General features: G+C 35.2%; 3 protein-coding genes across 7 annotated transcripts; all 3 read right to left on the reverse strand.

The window, feature by feature from the left end:
- Positions 1-283: 283 nt before the first annotated feature.
- LOC105973731 (protein TOPLESS-RELATED PROTEIN 2) lies at positions 284-7739 on the reverse strand. The gene is made up of 25 exons (XM_012998770.2): positions 6667-7739; positions 6122-6301; positions 5908-6021; positions 5659-5817; positions 5370-5547; positions 5155-5281; positions 4826-4935; positions 4557-4695; positions 4369-4478; positions 4186-4255; positions 4028-4101; positions 3843-3938; positions 3652-3747; positions 3437-3564; positions 3095-3329; positions 2836-3003; positions 2639-2746; positions 2415-2561; positions 2177-2287; positions 1910-2092; positions 1626-1754; positions 1436-1531; positions 1159-1344; positions 885-1057; positions 284-795 (listed from the first exon to the last, which is right to left on the reverse strand). Exons 1-25 carry the CDS (start codon positions 6744-6746, stop codon positions 582-584), a joined length of 3411 nt encoding a protein of 1136 aa, XP_012854224.2. The 5' UTR covers positions 6747-7739; the 3' UTR covers positions 284-581.
- A 1176-nt stretch (positions 7740-8915) lies between these two features.
- LOC148772579 (uncharacterized) lies at positions 8916-11997 on the reverse strand. Of its 5 annotated transcripts, none has more exons than XM_088817103.1 (4): positions 11862-11997; positions 11125-11435; positions 9918-10864; positions 8916-9413 (listed from the first exon to the last, which is right to left on the reverse strand). In XM_088817103.1, exons 2-4 carry the CDS (start codon positions 11367-11369, stop codon positions 9043-9045), a joined length of 1563 nt encoding a protein of 520 aa, XP_088673229.1. In that variant the 5' UTR covers positions 11370-11435; positions 11862-11997; the 3' UTR covers positions 8916-9042. The 5 variants fall into 5 exon arrangements, with proteins under 5 accessions (XP_088673229.1, XP_088673222.1, XP_088673226.1 ...); XM_088817096.1 differs by having other exon boundaries at positions 11125-11464; positions 11862-11956; XM_088817100.1 differs by having other exon boundaries at positions 11125-11442; positions 11862-11953.
- An 83-nt stretch (positions 11998-12080) lies between these two features.
- Positions 12081-15251, reverse strand: LOC148772580 (G-type lectin S-receptor-like serine/threonine-protein kinase CES101). The gene is made up of 7 exons (XM_088817087.1): positions 13962-15251; positions 13768-13866; positions 13491-13681; positions 13181-13391; positions 12855-13092; positions 12612-12762; positions 12081-12520 (listed from the first exon to the last, which is right to left on the reverse strand). Exons 1-7 carry the CDS (start codon positions 15187-15189, stop codon positions 12209-12211), a joined length of 2430 nt encoding a protein of 809 aa, XP_088673213.1. The 5' UTR covers positions 15190-15251; the 3' UTR covers positions 12081-12208.
- Positions 15252-23105: the final 7854 nt, after the last annotated feature.

Below are 23105 nucleotides of genomic sequence, written 5' to 3' on the forward strand. Positions count from 1 at the left end.
CTTATGGTCCCGACTCGGTAAAAACCAACTAAATTATTAGTTCGATAATTTAATAGTTCGCTAAATTGATAGAATTTTACTAGTTCCGACTGTACTAATTTATAGAAATTTAACAGTATTTGTAAACTGAAATGATAAATACATGACGACTTTCAATAAATGTAGGACACTTTTTACTTGTAATTTGCATATTGCTAAAATCCGATATTATTAACTTTGCCTCAAACTCGTCGTGTGATACTCGCCCGAAATAATATCATTGAAAACTTCTAAAAATAAAGGATTTGACAAAATAAGATCGGAATATATATTAGCTTTTGAATTCTTAAATAAAGTATCCTACATTTACTAAAACTGGTTCTGCATCTATCAAATAATCTCTTAGAAAGCATGAGAATCAAAGCAAAGAAGAATATGGACCATGAAAATACAAGTACAAACTAAACCCCCTCTTCTCATTTTTCACTGTGAAAGAAAAACCAAAATGCGCATTTAAAATTTTACAATAAGATAGTACGACGAAGAAAAGCCTACGAAAAACTAATCGTATTTGGTCTAGAAAATTTCTTGAAAATGGTGCGTCACCGAGACGGGGTTTCCGATGGTTGACTATTCAACGCAGAGCTGGAAGGAATCGAAGGCAAAACCCCGTTATCCTGAGCCGTCGATCCACCCCACTTTGTCTCCGCATCCGACGGCTCAATCACATGCACAGCTCCGTCACTCATCCCTAGTGCAAATTGGTTTTGATCCGACGGGTGTGCTGCAATCACCACTGGAAACGAATTTCCATTGCTGCAAAAAAATATTAAAAAATAAATTAATTAAATAATGATTAGATTACTTTCGCAGATGTTTAATTAGTTTATTCCGATTTTGAATACCTGGAAACTGAAGAGGGTATATAAGCAGAAGGTGCTATCCTGCAACGAAGGGTCATGTTTTCGGCGTCGAATATTCCAACAGCACCATCACAAAATCCAGTGAAAATCAATAGTCCGTCGCACGAATATATAGCACTCGAAATCGGGGCGGACAGAGATTCCCTAGGGTACCACTGCAAATTGAATTACGGCTCCATCAAAATGTCGAATATATCATAACTGCTTTATATACTAAGAAAAAACCATTAGCAATAAAGCAAAAACGAGAACTCACCCAACGCAAACATTCGAGTTGAGCATCATAAACTGCAATTTGGCTTTCATGAACGACGAGCACATGCGATTGGTTGTTGTGGAACTGAACTCTCGTTTCTCCAACTAAGGGAGCTGAGTGGCCAGGTGGCGCTTGGATAGGCCTCGATTTCTTCTTCTCCCATCCATCAATGCTCCAGATAAAAAGCTGCAATACAAAAATCGAGCAGTAAATATATTAATGAAAAATAATGCAAAATTAATCGTTCAATAAATATCTTTATCTGGGAAACACTTACTTGTGCATCAGCTCCTGATGAAACCAATATATTCAAACTCTGTGAAAACGCAAGCCCCGATATTCGTTTCTGGTGGCCCTTGAGCTTCGTTTTGACCTATTGTATAGCCCGATGTAAAAGATGAATTTTTTCGAGGATTTTGGAAATAATTAGTTTATAAATGCAAAAAATTTGAGCTTTTAGTCTTTACCTCGTCAACTCTAACATTGTAAATTTGTATAGTCGAGTCCTCCATCCCGATTGCAATTATATTGTTGTCTTGAGGGTGAAATGCCAGATAAGTCGCTGCGGGTGGTGGCGGCATGAAAGTTGTCATCACCTAAAAAAAAAAAGAATAAATACATATTGGTTCGTCAAATTATCCGACACAATTTTGTGATTGTTATAATAAAAAATAAAAAATAAAATAAAATAATAAAATAAAAAAAATAAATAAAAAAATAAAAAGAAAGACAAAGTTCATAGGATAGAAACCTTAAAAGTCATCATGTTGAATAATGAAACCTTTCCACCCGAAGCAGACATGACGTAAGAGTCGTTTTTGGATAAGGCGATACACGCAACCGAGTCTTCGCCTTGTTTGGCATCACTCAAGTCGTTAGACATGAGGGCCCCATTTGTAGGCTGCCACAACTGAGGCACACTAGCGGCACAAGACTGAAAAATACATATTTTAAAAAAAACAAACAATTTAGATTAAATAAATCTAGTAAATATTTATCGACGCATTCGAATTCAAACCTTTCCAGAGGGGTTTCGTTCGTTTCGCTGCCACTTCCACAGCTTATGAACAGCGTTGGAAGCCAACGCTAACACAGCTAACCCTGAATTTGTGTAGATCAGCCTCACAACCTACATTACATAATAAAAAAAAATATTAAAAAAATACGAGCGAAAATGTATGGGCTTATGTTGGAAACTAGAAGCAGCTTACAAAAATTTATAAAAAAAAAATCAAGAAAATTTAGGATTATCGTACTTTACTAGCTGCGAGAGGATCAGGCAATTTTAGAGTCTTCAGTTGAGTTGACTCAGCAATATCCGGAAACTTCCAGCTTTTATTTTTCTCAGTGTTATCAAGAATCCTCGGCTTTACATCAGATGTTCTGCTGTTTTCCATACTAGCCTGTAATTCGAGCAAACGAAATAAGCAAATAAAATCAGAGAAAAGAAATAATGAAATAAAAACTGAAAATTAATTACCATAATGCCGAGCGACATTGGCTGTTGAACTCTCTCAGAACGTTCGAGCATAGGTGAAGCTGAGGCAGAAGCATTACCAATCTGACCTAATGCACCACCAATCGAAGGCTGTCGACACAAAAAAAATTGTTTTAGTAGAAATTACAATCCAATCCAAGTACAAGAAAATTACAAAATAAAAAATAAAAAATTATTACTTTGACATTTACGGATTCAGAAAGACCACGAGCACCATCAAAAGCTCTGTTCTCGTGCATTCTCAACAAACGTTGTCCATCACCATTCGCCAAAACCTTAATTCCATTGTCACTTGTCGTTACAGCAAGCAACGAGCCTTCTTTATTAAACCTCAATCTAGGACTCGCCTGTAAGAAAAGAAAAACATTTTAAAGATTCCCTAATCAAGAACATATTCCAGATAAGAGGGTCATATAATATAATAGAGACGATACTTACGGGAAGTCCTCCATCACCGTCTGAATAAGTAAGCATGTTCGTATTATCCATGTCCCAGAATTTTATCTGAAACTCATCTCCCGCAGCTAAGAAATGGTTCCTCGTTGTGTCGAACTGGACAACTCCTAAAGAACGTTTACGGAAACCGGAGTATGTTCTCTTTATGGCTCCCTCGCTTTCGTTCCACTCAACTAGGTGAGATTCGCCTTCTTTGCTTGTCCCACAAGAGAAGAGCCTGAAAGAAATATGTCAATAAAACCGATACTAAAACTACGCTATAATTCAAGTAAAGAATGGTTAATCGAATAAACCAAGTTGGGAGAATTATCATTCGGAAAGTACCTTGTTCCATCAGCACTATACGCCATTGTTGTACACCAAAGTCCAGGAGCATCATAATCTACTCTCGATCCCAACGAATCATAAAGCCAAGCTTTTATTTTGCCATCAATGGCTGTAGAGAATATAAACTGCAGATAAAAATAGAATTAAATTGCCTTCCCTTAAGCCTATTAAGTTAATTCAGAAGTCGGAAGAAATTTTACTAAACATCATACCTGAATATTCTCTTTATAGTGAGGACAAACAGAATATACCGGAGCATCGTGACCTTCAAAAGTATACTGCCTACGCCCAGCTACAGCATCCCATACCTGTCATACAATACAACTGACCATGTAAAAACTCGACCGGAAATACGGCAAGACTTTTTCTTTTTCCTTTTTTTTCTAATTTTTTTTTTTTGTACCTTAATTGTTTTGTCGTCTCCACATGTAATGATGCAAAGCTGCTTATTAGGATGAGCAAATGCAATATCATTAACGCCACCTACATGAGCGTCGATCTACATTTTTGGGAGAAATTCATCAGTAAACGGCACTCTACATTATTATCATGAGAGAGAGTGAGTGGGTGAATCGAAAATATTCTCACTTCTAAGTGCTGTCTTAACTCTCCAGCTGGATTATATGTATATATCTGAACAATGTGCTTGGAAAACGCAACACCTTCAAAAGCAAAATAAGGCAAATATCATCGATAAATATTATGGAAGTGTTAATTAAGCTCAGGTAAATGATGATTTTCTTTACCAAGTATAGATCCATCTGGGCCCCACACGCATCTATTAACTGATATGGTGGCATCTTTAACCAAAGTTGTCTGAATAGTCAAGTGGCACAAGTTAATCTCGAAAGTAACAAACAAAAAAAAAATAATAAAAAAAATTCCATAATAAAAGAATCTAGCACGATAAAACATCGAACAATACTCACTTGGAACGGCATCGAACAAGCTGATATGTCCCAAACCTTAAACGTTTTAAGGGCTAACCTTTCTCGAGAACCAACTTCCCATATGCTAATATCACCCACGTTTGTTCCAACTACAATGAATATAAATCGGCAAAATTGAGCTACTATACGAATTCAAATTAAAGAGAAAAAATTAAAAGAAATCAAACCTAGAAGAATTGTCTGTTGTTGTGGATGAAAGTCCATGCTCATAACGTTCGATCCTTGACTAAGACTCCGTACAACTGTTTTGGGAAGATCGTCCGGTGAATACATATTAGGCGGATGGATAGAACCGGAAAACGAGGCCTAATAAAGACCAACAGTGTGTCAACAACATTGACCAGCATAACTTTCAGACATGCCATAGAAGAAATAAGACAGAAAAAAAAAATATTAATAGAATTAATAGAGCATCGCTTATATTTGTTGTCAACACCTCATCGTTTTGTCCTGCTCGAAGACGTTTCATCAAATGCTCCGAATCGGCACTCTGATATTCCATTCCAGGACCACCAGGCGGATTTCTTGGATGTTTCAAAAATGCAGCTGAGAATAACAGAGGACAACATAATTTCGTAAAATCATTCAATATTTTTTTTTAAACAAAGATCGAGTCGAGTTAAGAAAATGGTAGGAATTTAACACCTATATATATATATATATATATATATATATATATATATATATATATATATATATATATATATATATATAAGTTACAAAAAAAAAAAAAAAAAAAAAAAAAAAAAAAAAAAAAAAACTAACCAGGGTTAGGTGCCTGAAGAAGACCAGACGGAGCTGCAGCGATAGCTGCATGAGGAATCGATGGGTTAGGACTTGACATCCAACCTGCAATTGCACTTGGAGGGGGAGATACAACTGGCTGAAAAGGCTTCAAAAACGGAATTTTATAAAAGTGAGATTCCGAAAAGGAGGTTAATTTTAATTTATGCAAGAAAACGGCAACTATTTTTACTTACACCGTGACCTCCTAGAGGGGGAAAAACACCAGGCTTAGGAATTGGTCCGGTAAGTGGGGCGTTATTGGGAGGCGGCACACGACCGCCGTTACTCGAAGCACATGTGTGATCGATAAAGAGTGTTTTGATATCTGGATTTGGCCGTGGGTTCTTGCAAAGCTGATGCTGCCAGTTAAGACTGAAAAAATCACAGAAAACGGGATTTTGGGCATGCTAATATTAGATACAACATTGAGTATTATCACGATTCTGAAAAAGGGTAGGACAAATTGTGAAACAAAGGCGACACCTTTGGTTAATGAGTGTTCTCAATCTTGAAGCCTTGAAACCAGGGAGTGTGAGCTTGTCACGAAACAATGGGTTTGCCTCGATTAGCTTTTTAAGTTCGACTAGCATAATGTTTCGTGCTGACTTTGTGTCCCCATATTTCGAGAGCTGCTCATTCTGCCTATAAATATAAATAAACAAGTAACTACAAAAACGATTCCGTAACGAGGTTGAGAATCGCAAACGATACGGCTAAAATCTTAATTTTTACCGAAAATTGTCGAGAGTCAATAGTTGGGTGATCTCTTTGAAAAGATCCTCGTTAAAAGAGGCAAACACCTTGAGATCCTTTACAAGGATCTCAACTGCTCTTGCTCGATCCTGTCTGAAAAAATGGAAACAGTTTGCAAACACCGATTATCAATAGACGTGCATGTATATTAGAAAAAAAAATATTATGCGGGTTAATGTAAAAGGAACCGTACTTATCGAGTGCTTCGAGATATTTCTGCTTTCTAATTTCGAAGAATATTTTCATTGAATATCGATTATCCTCGACCTTTGTGAACCCACTTAAATAGCGTTCAACTTCATCCCATTCACCTGCTTGAACTGTTTCCTCAAAGTACTTCATATTGAAGAAGAAGCCAGATTCTTGCTCCAACCTAGACGTATAAAATTGCAACATTAAACAATCGAAACAAAAGCCACCTGTATTTCCTCGACAAACCATGAGCATAATAAACTCCTACACTACAGTTGCTTTCATTACTCCGTTTGTAATTAAGTAATTAGTTGTACTTATCCGATTTGGAAGAACAATCCAATGGTCCGAAAGGAATCGGATTATCTATTTATCCTTCATACGAAAACGATAAGCTATAATCCATATCTAACCGACAAAAGCAGACTTATTCCGAAGATTCTTTTATTAAAGGAACTTATTTTAACTCCCACACAAGACGAAAACAAATGTGTATACAGAGCAATGTAAAACTAGGGCATGAACCAACAAAAGAAAGGCGCTTACTTATGCACAGTCTCCTTGAACTTTTCCTCGTCCAAGAACTGCAGTATTAGGAAAACGAGTTCTCGACTCAAAGACGACATAGTAACACTTCCGGGTACGCCCAACCACTCCAGTGCAAACCGCTAATAGTAACCCAATCAAATTAAATATAGAAAATCGAAAAATAAAAACTAGCAACCCCCCGCGATTTTAGCAACTTCCAATAGATGCAGTGATATTTCTCCGACAATCAAAATATATGTTCTCTAACAGCTCAACAACATCAACTACAAAAAGCAAATTCGAAAACAGGAAAACGAAACCCTTATATAATCGAAACAAACGCTATGTGATAGAAGCATTTCCTCAACAAACAATTTACCAACAAAATCACCACTCCCCTAAATGCTAATCAATAAATTCAAGAAAAAAAAATCAAACCACAGAATCCAAGACTGCAACTTTCTTGCCAAAAAAAATCTTCCCAAAAGTCAAAACCCGGAAATTCTGGCGCCCAATCAGAAAAGCCCACCTCTCAATTTCTCTTCGCAGCAAAAACCCACAAAAAAAAAATCAAGACCGGAAAAATAAAAAAACACTGTTCCTAGATCTGGGGCACGATTATCATTAACCCCAAAATTTAAAAAACAACAAACGAAAAAAAAACTAGGGTTTTTATGGGGGAAGAAAAGAAGCGAAGCCTCCTTTACTTGTCACTGTCTTTTTCTTTAGCTATCGGTTCACCGCTCCCCACATTCCCCCTTTGTACTTTTCTCTCTCTCTTCTCTCTCTCATTTACGCACACACGCATACTATGTTTTGCATCGATATTCTTACATGTGTGTGTTTCTCTCTCTAGAACAGTAACCGCTTGTTATATATGGCTAGGATTTATGGGGAATATGAACAAAATAGTACTTAATTATCTGATTCATGGGTTATTATTAGCACAGGCCCACACCAATTTGTTTGATTAGGGGGAAAAATTGAAGTCTTGAAATCACAGATATTGAAGGGAAGTGATAAAGTTACATGGCTGTGACGAAAGATTTGATTAGACTGAAGGTTAGGTTAGGTTTGGGGAGTACGGCCTTTTCCTTTCTTTTTGGCTTGTGAGTTTTCATAGGTTAGGAGCCACGTGTCGCTTTTATTTTTGTCCCCTAGTTTCTAATAATAGACTAATAGTAATTTCTTTTTAGAATGGGGAGGATAAAAGTTTACTTTCAATTTAATTGGTTTAAGTATATATATTTATTGATCGTGTAATGAAAATAAATATTTTTTCTTTTCTTCTATATTTTAAGAATATAAAACCAATCAATGATTTTTTTTTTATTATTAATTGCGTATTAATCAAACAAATTTGTTGTGTTAAGCTTGTTCAATGCATTCCACTTGTCAATATTTTCTGTATCGTAGTCGTTTACTCTCCGTCGAAGATAGAAGCATTAGCTGAAAGTTCAGTTGTAGTTGTAATATAAGCGCCATTCTAATGTCTCTTTGTAAAGAACAAGGGTTAGGCTTCTTATGAGTTGTGACTTGTTCATGAACGAATTTGCGTAATGTGAAGGTAAAAAGTTGCGTAACATGGAAATAATTGATTAGATATATTGAGATAATTTAACAGATGATTTGTTTGCAAAAATATTACACGATTACTAAAGGTTTATCATAGTACACTTATATGGTTCGAGATCGAACTAAAAACATTTCAGCACAATAATAGGAATGATATCACTCAATTACAATTTTGTTGGTATTGATATTACCAAATAGATGTTATATTTGTTATCTCAATTTGTAATATTGTATATCAAGTATAACTAAGTTATACTTAATAATTGGACTTTGTTTAATATTTAGTATTCCAAATAATTGATCGGATCGATATGCAAATACTATATTATCATGACTTATCTTGTCTTTTAGGAAGTTTTTTTGTTGGACAACTTGGAGTCCAATAAAATAACTGAATTTTTATTAGATTATTAACCGTAAATCTGACATAATCACACAGTGTAAAATAACTCGGTGTAGCATATAACTTCTTATACCCAGACCCACTAATTACCATCTACATGAACCGAAATCTAAAAGCCTAAAACAAATGCCTTGTTTATAAAAAAATATACAATAGCCCAATAAATAAAAGTTTAGGCCCATTATAGCCTTGAAATCACTCTTGTGGAAATGGTCTCAAGATGGTCGGATTTTCTCAAGAAAAAAGAGCCAAGCGTGTCTGAACAAGCATGCATAACGTGACAAATTGATTTAATTTCTTTAAAATTTATTTCCCAAAAAAAAAAAAAAAAACAATAAAAGAAAATGTACATTTCCCCACTTATGGAGAAAAAACAAAGTAAAAAAATAAAATAGGAAAACACACACTACTTAACTTCAAACTTCTTCACTCTTTGGTTGAGGCAGAACATATGTTGTAACTGCTCCTTTAGCAAGATGACCATTTTCATCGTCCAACGAAGATCCATAAACGGGCGAACCCTTTTCGCTCCCGATTACGTTTCCAGCTTCTTTCGCCCCTTTGAAGCTGCTGATATTTCCGAATATTAGAATAATTATTCCGATAATTCCAGCCCAAAACGAAACTCCAAACGCTTTTCCGATATTTCCAGGTATTGATGTTGCCACTGCGAAACCTGAACAAGCTCCGAGCGCTCGGGCCCACGAAAACCATACCGAAAATGCCCCTTCTTTACCTGCTGGAGAACAGTCTAGCCATAGTACTCTTCCATATGCATGCAGCAAACCTGTCATGCGATAGTGTGAAAACACTATTCAGTTATTATAGGGTCGATATAAACGACTAGAGGTGGAGATTGGATCGAAGTTAGCACTTTCGGAATTTTTCTTTTCGGAAGTCGAAAAGTAATTCCAATTATGTTCTGAAAAAATTCGGAAAATCGGAAATCCGAATTTCAGAAATTGGAATAAAAAATTTGTTCAAAAATCGGGATTTTTCTGATCGGAATCGACGGAATTTGGAGATTCCAAAAATTGAGTCACTTATAATACAAAATAAATAGTAATATTGATATTAAAAATGTAATTATGCAGAAAATAATCAAAGTTTTCGGAAATAATTTTGGAAATTAAAATCATTTCTAATATTTATTCCAATTCTGATCCACACAAAAAAAAAAAAAAAAAAACCGGAAAAATCGGAATACAAAATGAAAAATTCGTTTCAAAATCAGAAATATTCGGATTGAAATCGGTGGAATTCAAAGTTTAAAAAAATTACAATAACCAACCTGTTGAAGTGCCTTGAATAGCTGCAAAGAGAAGCATATGGCTCTTACTCCAATCACTCCCTCTGTAATAGAATCCAAAACCCGATGTCAAACTCGAAAGCACAAATCCAAGAAGCTGCATTTTCTCGGCATCCAATCTCAAGAACTGCTGCAGAGGATGCGAAAGCGGAAGAGAAACCAAAGGGAACATGAAATATATCAGCCACGAAAACAAAATATCCTCCGTTTTAATGCAAAGATACCCTATTGCATACAACAACCCCCCTCCGAACACGCACATACTCGTAAAAGACGAAAGAAAAACCCCAAAAAGACTCCCCGCCGCATGAGGGTATCTAAAAATAGAAAGCACGTGAGTTTTAAGAACTGAATTCGATTCCGAGTCGTTGAAATTCGAAATTGCTCTGTTTGTGCTGAAAATGTGGATCATGCCTAAACCCCATTTTAAGCCACTAAATATCGAAACAACCCATAAAGCGGTGAAATGGTCGGAGTTGCTAAACATGTGGTAAGTGAAGGAAGCTATGATCGCAGCTCCTAAACAGCCGGCGGCTGTTGAGTAGAGCGAAAGCCAGCTCCCGAACGATCTTCTGTTCGGGAACTCGCGTTTCGGTACTGTGGGACCCGTGAACCCGCGGATCATTAGTCCTAGGTGGCGGGCGTGGGCCGCCCCGACTATGGTGTTTGCCGCCACAATGGCGGCGATGTAGGGCGGGAAGATCCACGACTTCCGGAAGAATCCGGCCGGGAGGCAGAAGAGGGCGCCGATTCCGGTGGCGGCTCCGGCAATCAGCTGTTGGTAGTGGCTGTGGTCGAGGAGAATCGAGACGATGCCTAGTATCGGTGCCGATAGAATTAGGCCGGTTATCCAAGAAACCGAAGTCCATTCGAGTGGGGAGAAACTCATGCCACCTACTTTGATTGCCCTGTTTACCAGTCCTTCATATCTGTCGATAAAAAGGATGGAGATCAGTATACTATAAAACCGCATAACATCTGTCACTTTAGAATTCCAATACTGCATCCGTTACATATTTTTCAACTTAACTCTCTCCAACATTAGAAGATGAGAACTAGTGGACAAGGGTATTTTCGTCTAAATATTCTATCTTTTTTTCCAAGCCACGTTTATCGAGTTTCTTAATATGTGCGTGCGCAAAAATCTTAAAAAAGACAGATATTACGGAACAAAAGACAGATAACTTACAGTTGCATTTCACTCTGCTTGCACTTCAAACCCTTGTAGCTCGTAAGCCAACCCTGCGGAGGCTCGGGTGGATAAGGGACTGTTTGGCTGATGATAAGTGGGAAGACAATAGGAATAAGGACAGTGTGCACAAAGTAAGAGCACAAGCCATACAAATACCATGTCATAACTTCACCCTTTGAGGGCTTGTCTTCAATCCCTCCACCATATGCTTTGTGCATCTCTTGAGCTCTCTTGATTTTCATACCCACATTACGAACATCCGGCGTTGCCGTTTCTGCCACGAACCCTTCTTTTGACCTTTCTTGAATCTGTGGACTAATTTCTGCCATTTTTATTACTTGAAAAGAAACAAATTGATGCAGAAGTTTGTTGTGGAGGTTGGGAAGAAGTAGAAGGGGTGTGTAGTAAAATAGGGGTTGAGGTTTTTGGTAGTAAAGAACAGCTGTCTGTGAAGTTCTCGAGAGAGCAAGAAGAACCTCGGTTTCTTCAATTTTTAAATTTTAATATTTTTTTGGTGTGCATAAAAAGGCATAGTAGCAATATTCCATGACAGTTAGCAACCAAAGAAACTGTAAAATAAGTAGGCATTAGTCTATATTTTTGTCATCACCAAAAACAACAAACTGTATAGTCTCCAGGGATACTAAAAATGGATCAAGACAACTGGTGTGTGTGTGTGTGTGTGGTGTGTGTGTGTGTGAGAGAGAGAGAGAGAGAGAGAGAGAGAGACTTACATCTTGGAATACTCCACCTTTAGCTTAGACTATGTAAAAAGAAGCTGGAGGAGAACTGAGGTAAAGCACCAACTGTTAAAGCCTGAATAAGGCACGGTCTACAGGGTAATTTTTGAATTATTATGAAAAAGAGAGATATGTTTACTTTAATTGAATTCTTTATTAGTATGTCCATGATTATTATTATTACAAGGCTTTGAAATGTGAACCAACTTTTCAGGACCAAAAAATATATATAATATATAAAAATATTCATACAAGTATATTATTAGATTACATATGCACATATTTAAGTAAAATCACTCAAGAAAAGAAGGAAGGCCTTAACTAGGGTTGCAGTAGTACTACTATCTCCCTCCGATTTCCGACATTGTGACTTCGTTCGCCGATAAATTCACGAGCGGCGTAGTACTCGTTTCTACTTCTTCAATCACACTGTTTCTTGTGATGAATGCTGGATTCTTGGGCAGTGGCAAATTAGTCATTTCATTTTTTAGCATCAGTATGACATCTTCGATAGTTGGCCGATCCACCGCATGATTTTCGACACAGAGAAGCCCGATGTGAATGCATTTCTGCAGTTGGTCTGTAATGCATGAATCCGTCAATGTTTGATCCATGATTTCTGATGCAGAATCTTTTCTCCATAGATCCCAAGTCTGCATAATAATTCCAAAGTTCTAATTCTTGGATGTAGAGAGAGAGAAAGAGAGATAAAACCACAAAAATAATATCTTAATAAAAACTTACATATTCAACCAGGTTTAGAGGACCTTCGATCTCGTGGAAGCTACTGTTTTTCCGACCGCTCACAATCTCGAGTACTAAAACTCCGAAACTGTAGACATCTGATTTAACCGAGAATATTCCTTGCATGGCATACTCGGGCGCCATGTAACCGCTATGGAACATACGATTCATTATTAATCAAATAAAAGTATCATTAAAAAACACAACCATAAAAAAATTAAAATGTATCATGTTGCAACTTACTATGTCCCAACACGCCTCTCCGTGTTAGCTTCGTCTGTGTTCTGCTTAAAAATTCTCGCGAGCCCAAAATCGGAAATTTTGGGAGTCATATTCTCGTCAAGTAATATGTTGCTCGCTTTTAAGTCACGGTGAATAATCTTCAAACGAGAGTACTTGTGAAGGTAGAGTAGTCCTTGAGCAGTGCCCTCGATTATATTGAACCGTTGCTGCCAATTTAATTCCTCCCTCTTAGATGGATCTGTTAATTATGTAAAGCAAATTGTACATCAATTTGTTTTTCGGTACTATCTCATTAAGAATAGTCGAAGAAAGTAGAAGGTACTCACTGAATAGAAAGAAATCGAGGCTTTTGTTGGGCATGTAATCATAGATGATCATTTTGTCGTCTCCATGAATGCAAAATCCCCGTAGCTTAACAAGATTGACATGCTGCAGTTTCGAAATCAGTACTAACTCGGTCTTGAACTCGAGCAATCCTTGACCCGACTGTCGAGAAAGAAGCTTTACTGCTGTATCATGTCCTTCTGATGTTTTCCCCTGTAATAATAATCAAGAAACATATAATTCTAATCAACAGATTCTAACGCGAATGCAGTGAGTAATCAAAACACGAAAATTTACGAGATATTTCACCACCTTATAAACAGGGCCAAAACCACCCTGTCCGAGTTTATTGACCGAGGAGAAGTTGCTTGTAGCAGATAGCACAGACGCATAAGTGAAAAGTCGAAGATCGTTACTCTTGCCACCTCCATTTTCGAACCCGTAATTTGTTCCGGTGTATCCCTCTAGTGTCAGCAGCTCCTTTAATTCCTCCTTTTTTTTCGCTAATCACATAATTTATCCAAATTATAATCAGAAGCTAATTCCTATGAAGATCGCGAATTCTTTTTGTAATAATCTATTGCTTTACCTTTTTTACGTCTTTGCAAAACGAACAAGGCTACGACCAAGGCAAGCAGCACTACCGTACTTACTACAACGATTACGATCGGCACATGTTTCTTCTTTCCTGCCACATTTGACAACATCAAGAAATTCAGTTAGCTAGGCCAAAACTCAGTTGTAATTTCTCGAGTAACATCATATAATAAGTAATAACCAAACCTTTGCTCAAAGGTGCCGATGGAAGAACGGTCAAAGGTGCCGATTGAAGAACGTATTGTACTGTAGTACGACCATTAAGGCTCTGAGTAAAATTCAAATCCTTGCCTTTCCAATACCAACAACCACCACTTACGGACGAATCAAGATAGGCAGCACATTCACAATCATTCCAACATATTTCCCTGCAGTCACTCTGCGTAAGGCTCGAATTATCGTCAGAAACGAACGCAACAAACGTTCCATTGGCCCTGAAAAAATTCCCCGCTCTATCAACAAACGTCTCACGATTGTTTCTGCACGTAGGCTGCTGCCACAGTTGGCAGCCCGCGTAAACATCGGAGCCGCGAGTGTTGTAACCATAACAAAGGCTTACATCTACAAAAACAGGCCTGCCAGTGTCGTCTATTCGCCCATCAAAGCCCAGCCTCCACCCCGAAATAACCTTACGAGAATCGCCATCGTAACTTACATTGGTGAAGTTATAGTTGAAGTTTGAAGAATCAGGTATGATATTCTCAAACTCCTTAACCCTAGAATCTGCCCCCTGTTGGCCGTCGTACTGAAAATCCTTCATCTCGCCGCTCGTCCAATAAACGACACCTCTTCGTCGAACCAACAACATGCCTGAAATCGGGTCCCACTCGAGAGTAAAAGCTCCGGTGGCTGGATTACTTCGTCCAAACCACGAAGAAAGTGTCAAATTTCTCCCGGTTTTACGATCAAACCCTAGTTTCATACCAGGAAGAAGGGTATCTGTGGGGAAATCGAAGCTTTGCCATAACACTTCACCTGAAACAGAGCTTACTACAAAATTGCCTGTATCTAACAAAGTGGCGGATATGTTCTTCCCTGATTGGCCAGAATACAGCTCGAAAGAATCTCCTCCGCCGCCGCCGTGGGTGATGACTAGTTTTTCTCCGGTGGTGGCGGCGGGTATTGTAAGCACCGGGTTTGAGTTCTTGGGAATGGGGTTTTCTCTGTTGGCAATCCACACTCGATAATCGGAAGCATTGGTGTACCATATTGCTAAGTAAGTGTTGTTAGTGTCTTCTGGGGTGTAAAACCCTAAAGTGAAGATCTTCTTCGCAGAAACGAGTTGAGAAGATGAGTTGAACTCGTCGCCGCCGCCGCCTTGTTTGAGGGTGTCGATCGATGAAACCTGGGTTGCCCAAAAATGGAGAAAAATCAAGAAAACAAGTGGTGCAATTGAAGCTTTGTGAGTCTCCATTACCACTGGATATATTATTTATTTAATATTAATTAATTATGCAGAGATTTGTGTGATGCAGTTAAAGCAGAGACAACAAATACCTGTCGTCGGCGTCTGAGCAGAAAATTCTTCGACTAGTACTTTTCGTTGCGTTGTCGACATTATTGAATTCATTACGTAACTGTGGATTTAATTAAATTAAATTGAATAATAATGGAGAAATAAAAAATACAAAATAATTTTGAATTTGAATTTTTCATGCTTATTATATTCATAATGTAGATGTTTCCGTCCGGGCTTCCGTCCGGGCTTGGGGTCTGGAAAATGGGTACCCGAAACTGATCTGCGGGTTCTGTTGGGAAAATTGGTTAAAAATTGAGTCATGAACAATTTTTTATCAATGTTATTGTACGGTCTAAATTGAGTATATAAACGAATTTTGGATTAGAACCAATTTTGTGGTGAATGAAAAATTACTAGTCCAAAATATAAGGAAAGTGGGATTTTGAGTTATCCCACATTGGAAAAGTAGAGAAGTACTGAGCTGTATATATATCAAAAACATTAGGTCATGGGCTTTTAACCCATTGAGCCCTTATTACTCGAAGCCCATCTCGATTGGTCTGACTGGTCTGAATTGGTGCGGTCGAACCAATGCAAACCATTCGGCTCAACTCGAAATGGTGCAACCACTCCCAATTGGCTCAACTTGAAATGGTGCAACCATTCAAACAAAATGTACCTTTTTGCTCCAAAAGGACACTACTTTTCGAACCTTATAAATAGACCCTAACTTTCCCACAATTCCCAACTTCAATCCAAAACAAGCCTACTACATATTAAGCCTACCCTTCACAGATTCTCTCGAAAAGTTCTACACAAAGTACAGTTCGTCGTACTTGGGATTTGGAGTGCTCCTATTCCAAGTTTTGCCGTTGTATCTTGGGAGACGATTTCCATTTAATCCGTTAGCACCGTTGCGGGGAAATTTCGTCTTAAGGACAGAGTCAACTCGCCTCGGCTAATCTTTTCGTATTTTCAATAATTAATTTGTTCAACCAATTTACTAAATTCACTACCCGTTTTATATATCGGGACCAACAATCTTAAGACGAAAATTTTTTTGATTTAGTAAATTGTGTTTTCTGCACACGTTGGTAAACGAGATGGAGAAGAAGATAGTCTGCCAAAAATCAAGAAGTTACAAAATACAATTGGAGAAAGTTTATTTTCGGACAGAACATGAAGTCCACATTCTTGCCCATTTTCGAAGGTGTTAAAGTCCGAATACGGCAAATTAACATTTCACCGAAGTTGTAGATAATCAAGTTAGCTTTCCAGAACATGTTAGATCGTCACAATCAGAGATCGTACGAGGAAGTTATGATGAAAACACGAAAGGGTGGCAGAACTGCCAATGCACCTTTTCATGAAAAATACAACCGTTCGTGACCAATGCAACTCGTCGCATATTAACGCATCACCAATGTCCAATGCACGAAATTTTGGTGAAAGAAGACTGAATCGAAGATCAATAATGAGGTTTTACATTATTTTTGATTCATGAATATTATTTAATACATTTTTTTTTCTGGTTCCATTGTAGGTGCAAATTTACAGCACACCTATTCCGACTTCGAGGCTTATTTTGATCATGATCCAGTCTGAATCTCAGAAAACGTAAAAGATAAAAGTTGTAGAAAAGTTTGTTGGCTGTTTGGATCATATTGAATCAACAAAATCGGACTTGGGACGGAAGAGATATGAATAAATCATTCAGCACTGCCATAATATTGACACGATTTGGTGCTACCCACAAAATCTTGAATTGACGAATATATAATTTATCGGGTACGCTTTTTAATTATAAGATATCTATTTGTGAAATATATTGATAATGCTATATGATATAATGGTGGATTATTGCATGATAGTTTAATTTCTATGTGGAAGCATGGTAAACCATATACAATATATATGCTTAATGAATATTCATTATGTTTGTGTATGTACACTAATAATAGAAATATTTTTATCCTACACTAATAATAGAAATATTTTTATCCTAAATGCAATAAAGTGATAGCATATATGTTAATTATTTGAATAAGTGTATTATAAACATCATGATATGTGCTATACTACATGACATTTCTTATGAAAATGCATATTTATTTGCATAAATTGCATATAGTTTTGATAGGGGATTAGCTTTCTCCCAATTTTCATTTGATGAGGAACCATTCAGTTGATAGATTTTCGAATATGTTATATGAAATTCGTGAGTACGTGATCTTATTAACGTTTTTAATATTATCTATGAACGATTAGACTTGTCTCGTATATTAAGTATGAGTTACTTAGTAAGAGGAATATTAGTATACATATTATTATTTGCGTAAACCATACTAATTCATCATAATTGTGTTATTGCATGGACAAGCATTGATTACGTGCTATAAAATTTATATCAATTCATTATGTTGGACATGAACTAATTTATGGCATGAAATATTATGTTCAAACTTGATGTTATTATATACTCGTGTGTATACTATATGTTGATATAATATGCTTGATATATTGTTTCTTTCTATGATCAACTAGTATGAACGTCGTGCTCACATGTCATATATTATGTTTATTATAATATTATGTACATATGTTTTATATATGAATCATACTATTGTTTAATTAAAAGCGTGATTGAAATAAAATAGAAAGAAAGAGAAGCTCAATTCATGAGAGCACATGAGTAGTTCTTGTCTCAAGAACATAAGAGAAGCTCGAATCGTTGGTTTAATTTGATTTTTTGATATCACATTTACAATGTGATGATCTACAATGTGATGGATGAGATCGAATTTTGATTTCCAAACATCTGAAATAATTGCAAACAACAATGAATGCTTTGTTGAAATAAAATTCGAGCAATTTACTTAAGAGCTTGTTTTGTAGAATTAAATCGTTGGATTTGGCTGAATTTTGAACGGCATGTTTAGGACATACAATCCTAAATTATGAACGATTAAGATTAGAATTTGTATATTCTAACGTTAATATTGAATAGTGGAGATCAACCACCATTTGAAGAGATTAATATTCTCTTGTTTATTAACAAGATTTAAGTATCTTGACGGGTTTTCTCTTTTGAGGAAAATGAAGAAATCTTATTTGTTGACAAGATTTAAGTATCTTGAGAAGATTTCTCTTTCTGTACTTTCTTGAGAGAAAGAAATACAATACTTTGTAATTAAATATGTTGGTGATCCAATATATTTTTCTAACAAAAGAAGATGTATTTTGTTGTATCCTTATTAATAAAAATAAAAATAAGGATCTCAAAGCATTTAAATGCTATGTGAATGAAAGTTGGAAAGTGCCAATTTCGACAAATGAATTAAGAAATGAGAACTAAAACTTTGGAAAAAGTTTATGGATATCATATTGATAAATTCTAGAATACATACTCTAGAATTTGTGGGGGTCTTTATCCCGAGCTAACCACATTAATATTTAGAAATGTGGGTGTCTTTAGACCCTAACCACATAAATATTTAGAAATGTGGGGGTGTTTAGGCAAAGGTAAAAAAGTACCTAAGTTAATATATAACGCCTAGTATAGTTAAGTGGATAAAATACTTAAGCATATTCATTGAATATGCAAATAATGATTGTGCATAAGATAGTCATTCTTGATGCAAATTACATTATATTTTTCTTGTAAAATAAGAAAAATAAATAAGTTCTAAATAAGAGAACTCATAAATGTCTAAGTCGTAAATCATCAAAGTGATGAACAACCAAGTTAAAATATGTGTGATTGGTAAATCATCAAAGTGATGAACAACCAAGATACAACAAGATGGCAAAGAAAATCAATATGTTTGATTTTGATTTGATTTTATAGTTATAAAATGAACAAAGGACAATTATTGAAATATTGTCTACATTGGAAGAATGTACGTGGAAGTCAGTTTGTCTTCTTCCAAGTAGTAAACCATTAAGGTTTTGATGGACTATTCAAAGGAATGATTAAGGGTGGTCCAATAAAGCTAAATTAAATAGCTATGGAAAAATCTTGATTATTTATAACATTGTAATATCAAGCTAAATTAAATAGCTATGGAAATATTCTAAAGTAATATTTGATAAAATTGTGTTAGTAATTCTCGTAATAACGAGTGTGGCCAGTGTGTTTATATTAAAAGCACATGGAAGTATATGTCTATAGACGACATTATAATCATGAGATAGTGATCATGATACTATTTTGAACGTTGAGAAAATATTGGAAAAGTAAAAATAAAATTTTGATGTCAAAAGACGAGGGTCTAGACGATGTAATCTTACAGATTAAAATCACTAAGACAAAGATAGTCTTATTGAAAGTCTCATGTTGAGACACTACTAGAAAATTGATCTAGTTATCTAAAGACCAAGGGTTTACCTTGCCAAAAATAATGATGAACAATGGTTCAATTACCAATATTTTTGGATAGTTTGGCAGCATAATGAACTGCAAACTAGTAAATATGTAATTCCAAAATAAATAATCATTCAATGATATTATAAGGGTTCTTAGGTAATCTAAGTATCGCCTTTAAATGGATTACATTAAAGAAAATATCCAATTATATTAGGAAAGAACATTGGATGTATGAGTCCCTAAGATTATGTATCTTGGAAATCCTCAAACAAAATTGAATAGCTCAATTCATGGACGAATTCGAATGTATAACTTGAGATAATGTTAGAAAAGAAGTTGAATAAACTTCATAAAATTATTGGAGGATGTTCCGTGTTGGACTTAGTCGGTGTCTACAATTATGAATAAATTGTGATAACCAATCGGTTACGTTAAGGGCACAAACGACATATATAATGGCAAGTATCGATACACTCGTACACATAAGACCATTAGGCAATTGATCTCCAAAGAAATAATATAACATTGATTATGAAAATCAATGGTTAATAGCGGATCCGCGACTAAAAGTCAACTAAAGAGATCAAACATATTGCCTATCTAGGGGAATGGGATTAAAAACCATAAATTAAGGACAATCTTGGTGGTAACCCAACCATGCTGACTGGAGATCCCAAGAACTGGTTCAAAAGGGACAACTAAGCTAAGAAAGTTCAGTTGAGCACTAAGGAACTCATTCCTAACTCATTCTCGCGAAAGATAATAGTGCTACCTGCAGAAAGGGTAAAGGATAAGCTAACGCTTTTAATGATTCCAAAACCTTATAACAAAAGGTGAGGTATTGACAGGATACCTTTAATAGGAGATCACCTATGTAAGTGTATGAAGTGAGGGCCGCTTCAAAAACTTGACAAACACTTATGAATCCAAGATGTGTGTCCATGGCCAAAACGGACACAATCATGAGAACTAAGGAAATGTGAGAATAGTATTGTGTGGGTTGCATTGTCTTGGTTTACACGAACGGCTGACAGTTCAAGACATCGCGTTCACTACTCAGCCTAGTAAATTCGATGTAACTCCACTACGGAAGGTTCAAAGCTATATGCTACCTATTCCGATGCAATACTATTCGTGGGAACTCTAAAGAGAATCGACGCCCTCGTTTTCATTCATGTGGGGGATTGTTGGGAAAATTGGTTAAAAATTGAGTCATGAACAATTTTTTATCAATGTTATTGTACGGTCTAAATTGAGTATATAAACGAATTTTGGATTAGAACCAATTTTGTGGTGAATGAAAAATTACTAGTCCAAAATATAAGGAAAGTGGGATTTTGAGTTATCCCACATTGGAAAAGTAGAGAAGTACTGAGCTGTATATATATCAAAAACATTAGGTCATGGGCTTTTAACCCATTGGGCCCTTATTACTCGAAGCCCATCTCGATTGGTCTGACTGGTCTGAATTGGTGCGGCCGAACCAATGCAAACCATTCGGCTCAACTCGAAATGGTGCAACCACTCCCAATTGGCTCAACTTGAAATGGTGCAACCATTCAAACAAAAGGTACATTTTTGCTCCAAAAGGACACTACTTTTCGAACCTTATAAATAGACCCTAAGGGGATGTTTGGTTTTATTTCCAAAACCAATTTCCAGTTCTATACTATTCATAAAACCGAGATCATGTTTGTTTCACAATTTTATCCAGAAAATCCCATTTTTTCCTATCAAATTTCTATTGAAAATACACTATTCATACTTTTTTCAATTTTCAAACCTACTAAAACCTACTACTAACCTATATATTTTATTCCATCAACTCATTTCTCTCTCCTCATTAATATTCACACTCTCTCTCCTCTCATTTCTCTCTCCTCATTAATATCTACACTCTCTTTCCTCTCAATTTACTACTACTAAAAATATAAACACTAATAATAATAATAATAATAATAATAATAATAATAATAATAATAATAATAATAATAATAATAATAATAATAATAATAATGATAATAATAATAATAATAATAATAATAATAATAATAATAATAGTAATAGTAATAATAATGATAATAATAATAATAATAATAATAATAATAATAATAATAATAATAATAATAATAATAATAATAATAATAATAATAAGGGTAAATTACAAACACCCCCCTGAGGTATGGTCAAATTACAAAAACACCCCTCTTGTTTGGATAATTACAACCACCCCCTCAACTCCTCAAATTAAGTGGAATCTTCGAGATTATATGGAATATTATCGCTTGTGTACCCGTTTTATCCCATTCAAACTCTACATTATGAAGCAAGTTGATCATAATATGTGATTTTTAGCTTGTATATATTAGTTTGTGGTGCATCGGAAACTGTATGTTTACACAAAACGAGTACAAACTAGAGCACATTCCACGGAATCTAGATGATTATGTTGAATTTGGCACAATAAGGGTGGAGGTGTAAGAAAAAATCATAGTTGAGGGGGGTAGATGTAATTATCCAAACAAGAGGGTTTTTTTTTGTAATTTACCCTAATAATAATAATAATAATAATAATAATAATAATAATAATAATAATAATAATAATAATAATAATAATAATAATAATAATAATAATAATAATAATAATAATAATAATAATAATAATAATAATAATAATAATAATAATAATAATAATAATAATAATAATAATAATACTAATAAATAATAATAATACTAATAAATAATAAAATAATAATAATTATAATAATAATAACAATAATAATAATAATAATAATAATAATAATAATAATAATAATAATAATAATAATAATAATAATAATAATAATAATAATAATAATAATAATAATAATAATAATAATAATAATAATTATTATTATTATTATTATTATTATTATTATTATTATTATTATTATTATTATTATAATCATCATCATCATCACTATCATCATCATCAATCATTATATTCTACTTTTGCACGTACTTTCGTAGAGAAAATTCACCACAACCAAACATATTCTCATTTCTACACCTACATAAAACTAAAAATACACCTTCATCCAAACATATTCCCATTTTCTACACAAAAACCAATAATCTACTTTTTCCATCAGAAATTTTGAAAACTAGAAATTCATTTTGGAAACATAACCAAACATCCCCTAACTTTCCCACAATTCCCAACTTCAATCCAAAACAAGCCTACTACATATTAAGCCTACCCTTCACAGATTCTCTCGAAAAGTTCTACACAAAGTACAGTTCGTTGTACTTGGGATTTGGAGTGCTCCTATTCCAAGTTTTGCCGTTGTATCTTGGGAGACGATTTCCATTTAATCCGTTAGCACCGTTGCGGGGAAATTTCGTCTTAAGGACAGAGTCAACTCGCCTCGGCTAATCTTTTCATATTTTCAATAATTAATTTGTTCAACCAATTTACTAAATTCACTACCCGTTTTATATATCGGGACCAACAGGTTCGATCCCA

The sequence above is a fragment of the Erythranthe guttata genome, chromosome 1 (genome assembly GCF_056151865.1).
Source record: "Erythranthe guttata isolate IM_541 chromosome 1, IM_541, whole genome shotgun sequence".
Classification (NCBI taxonomy): domain Eukaryota; kingdom Viridiplantae; phylum Streptophyta; class Magnoliopsida; order Lamiales; family Phrymaceae; genus Erythranthe; species Erythranthe guttata.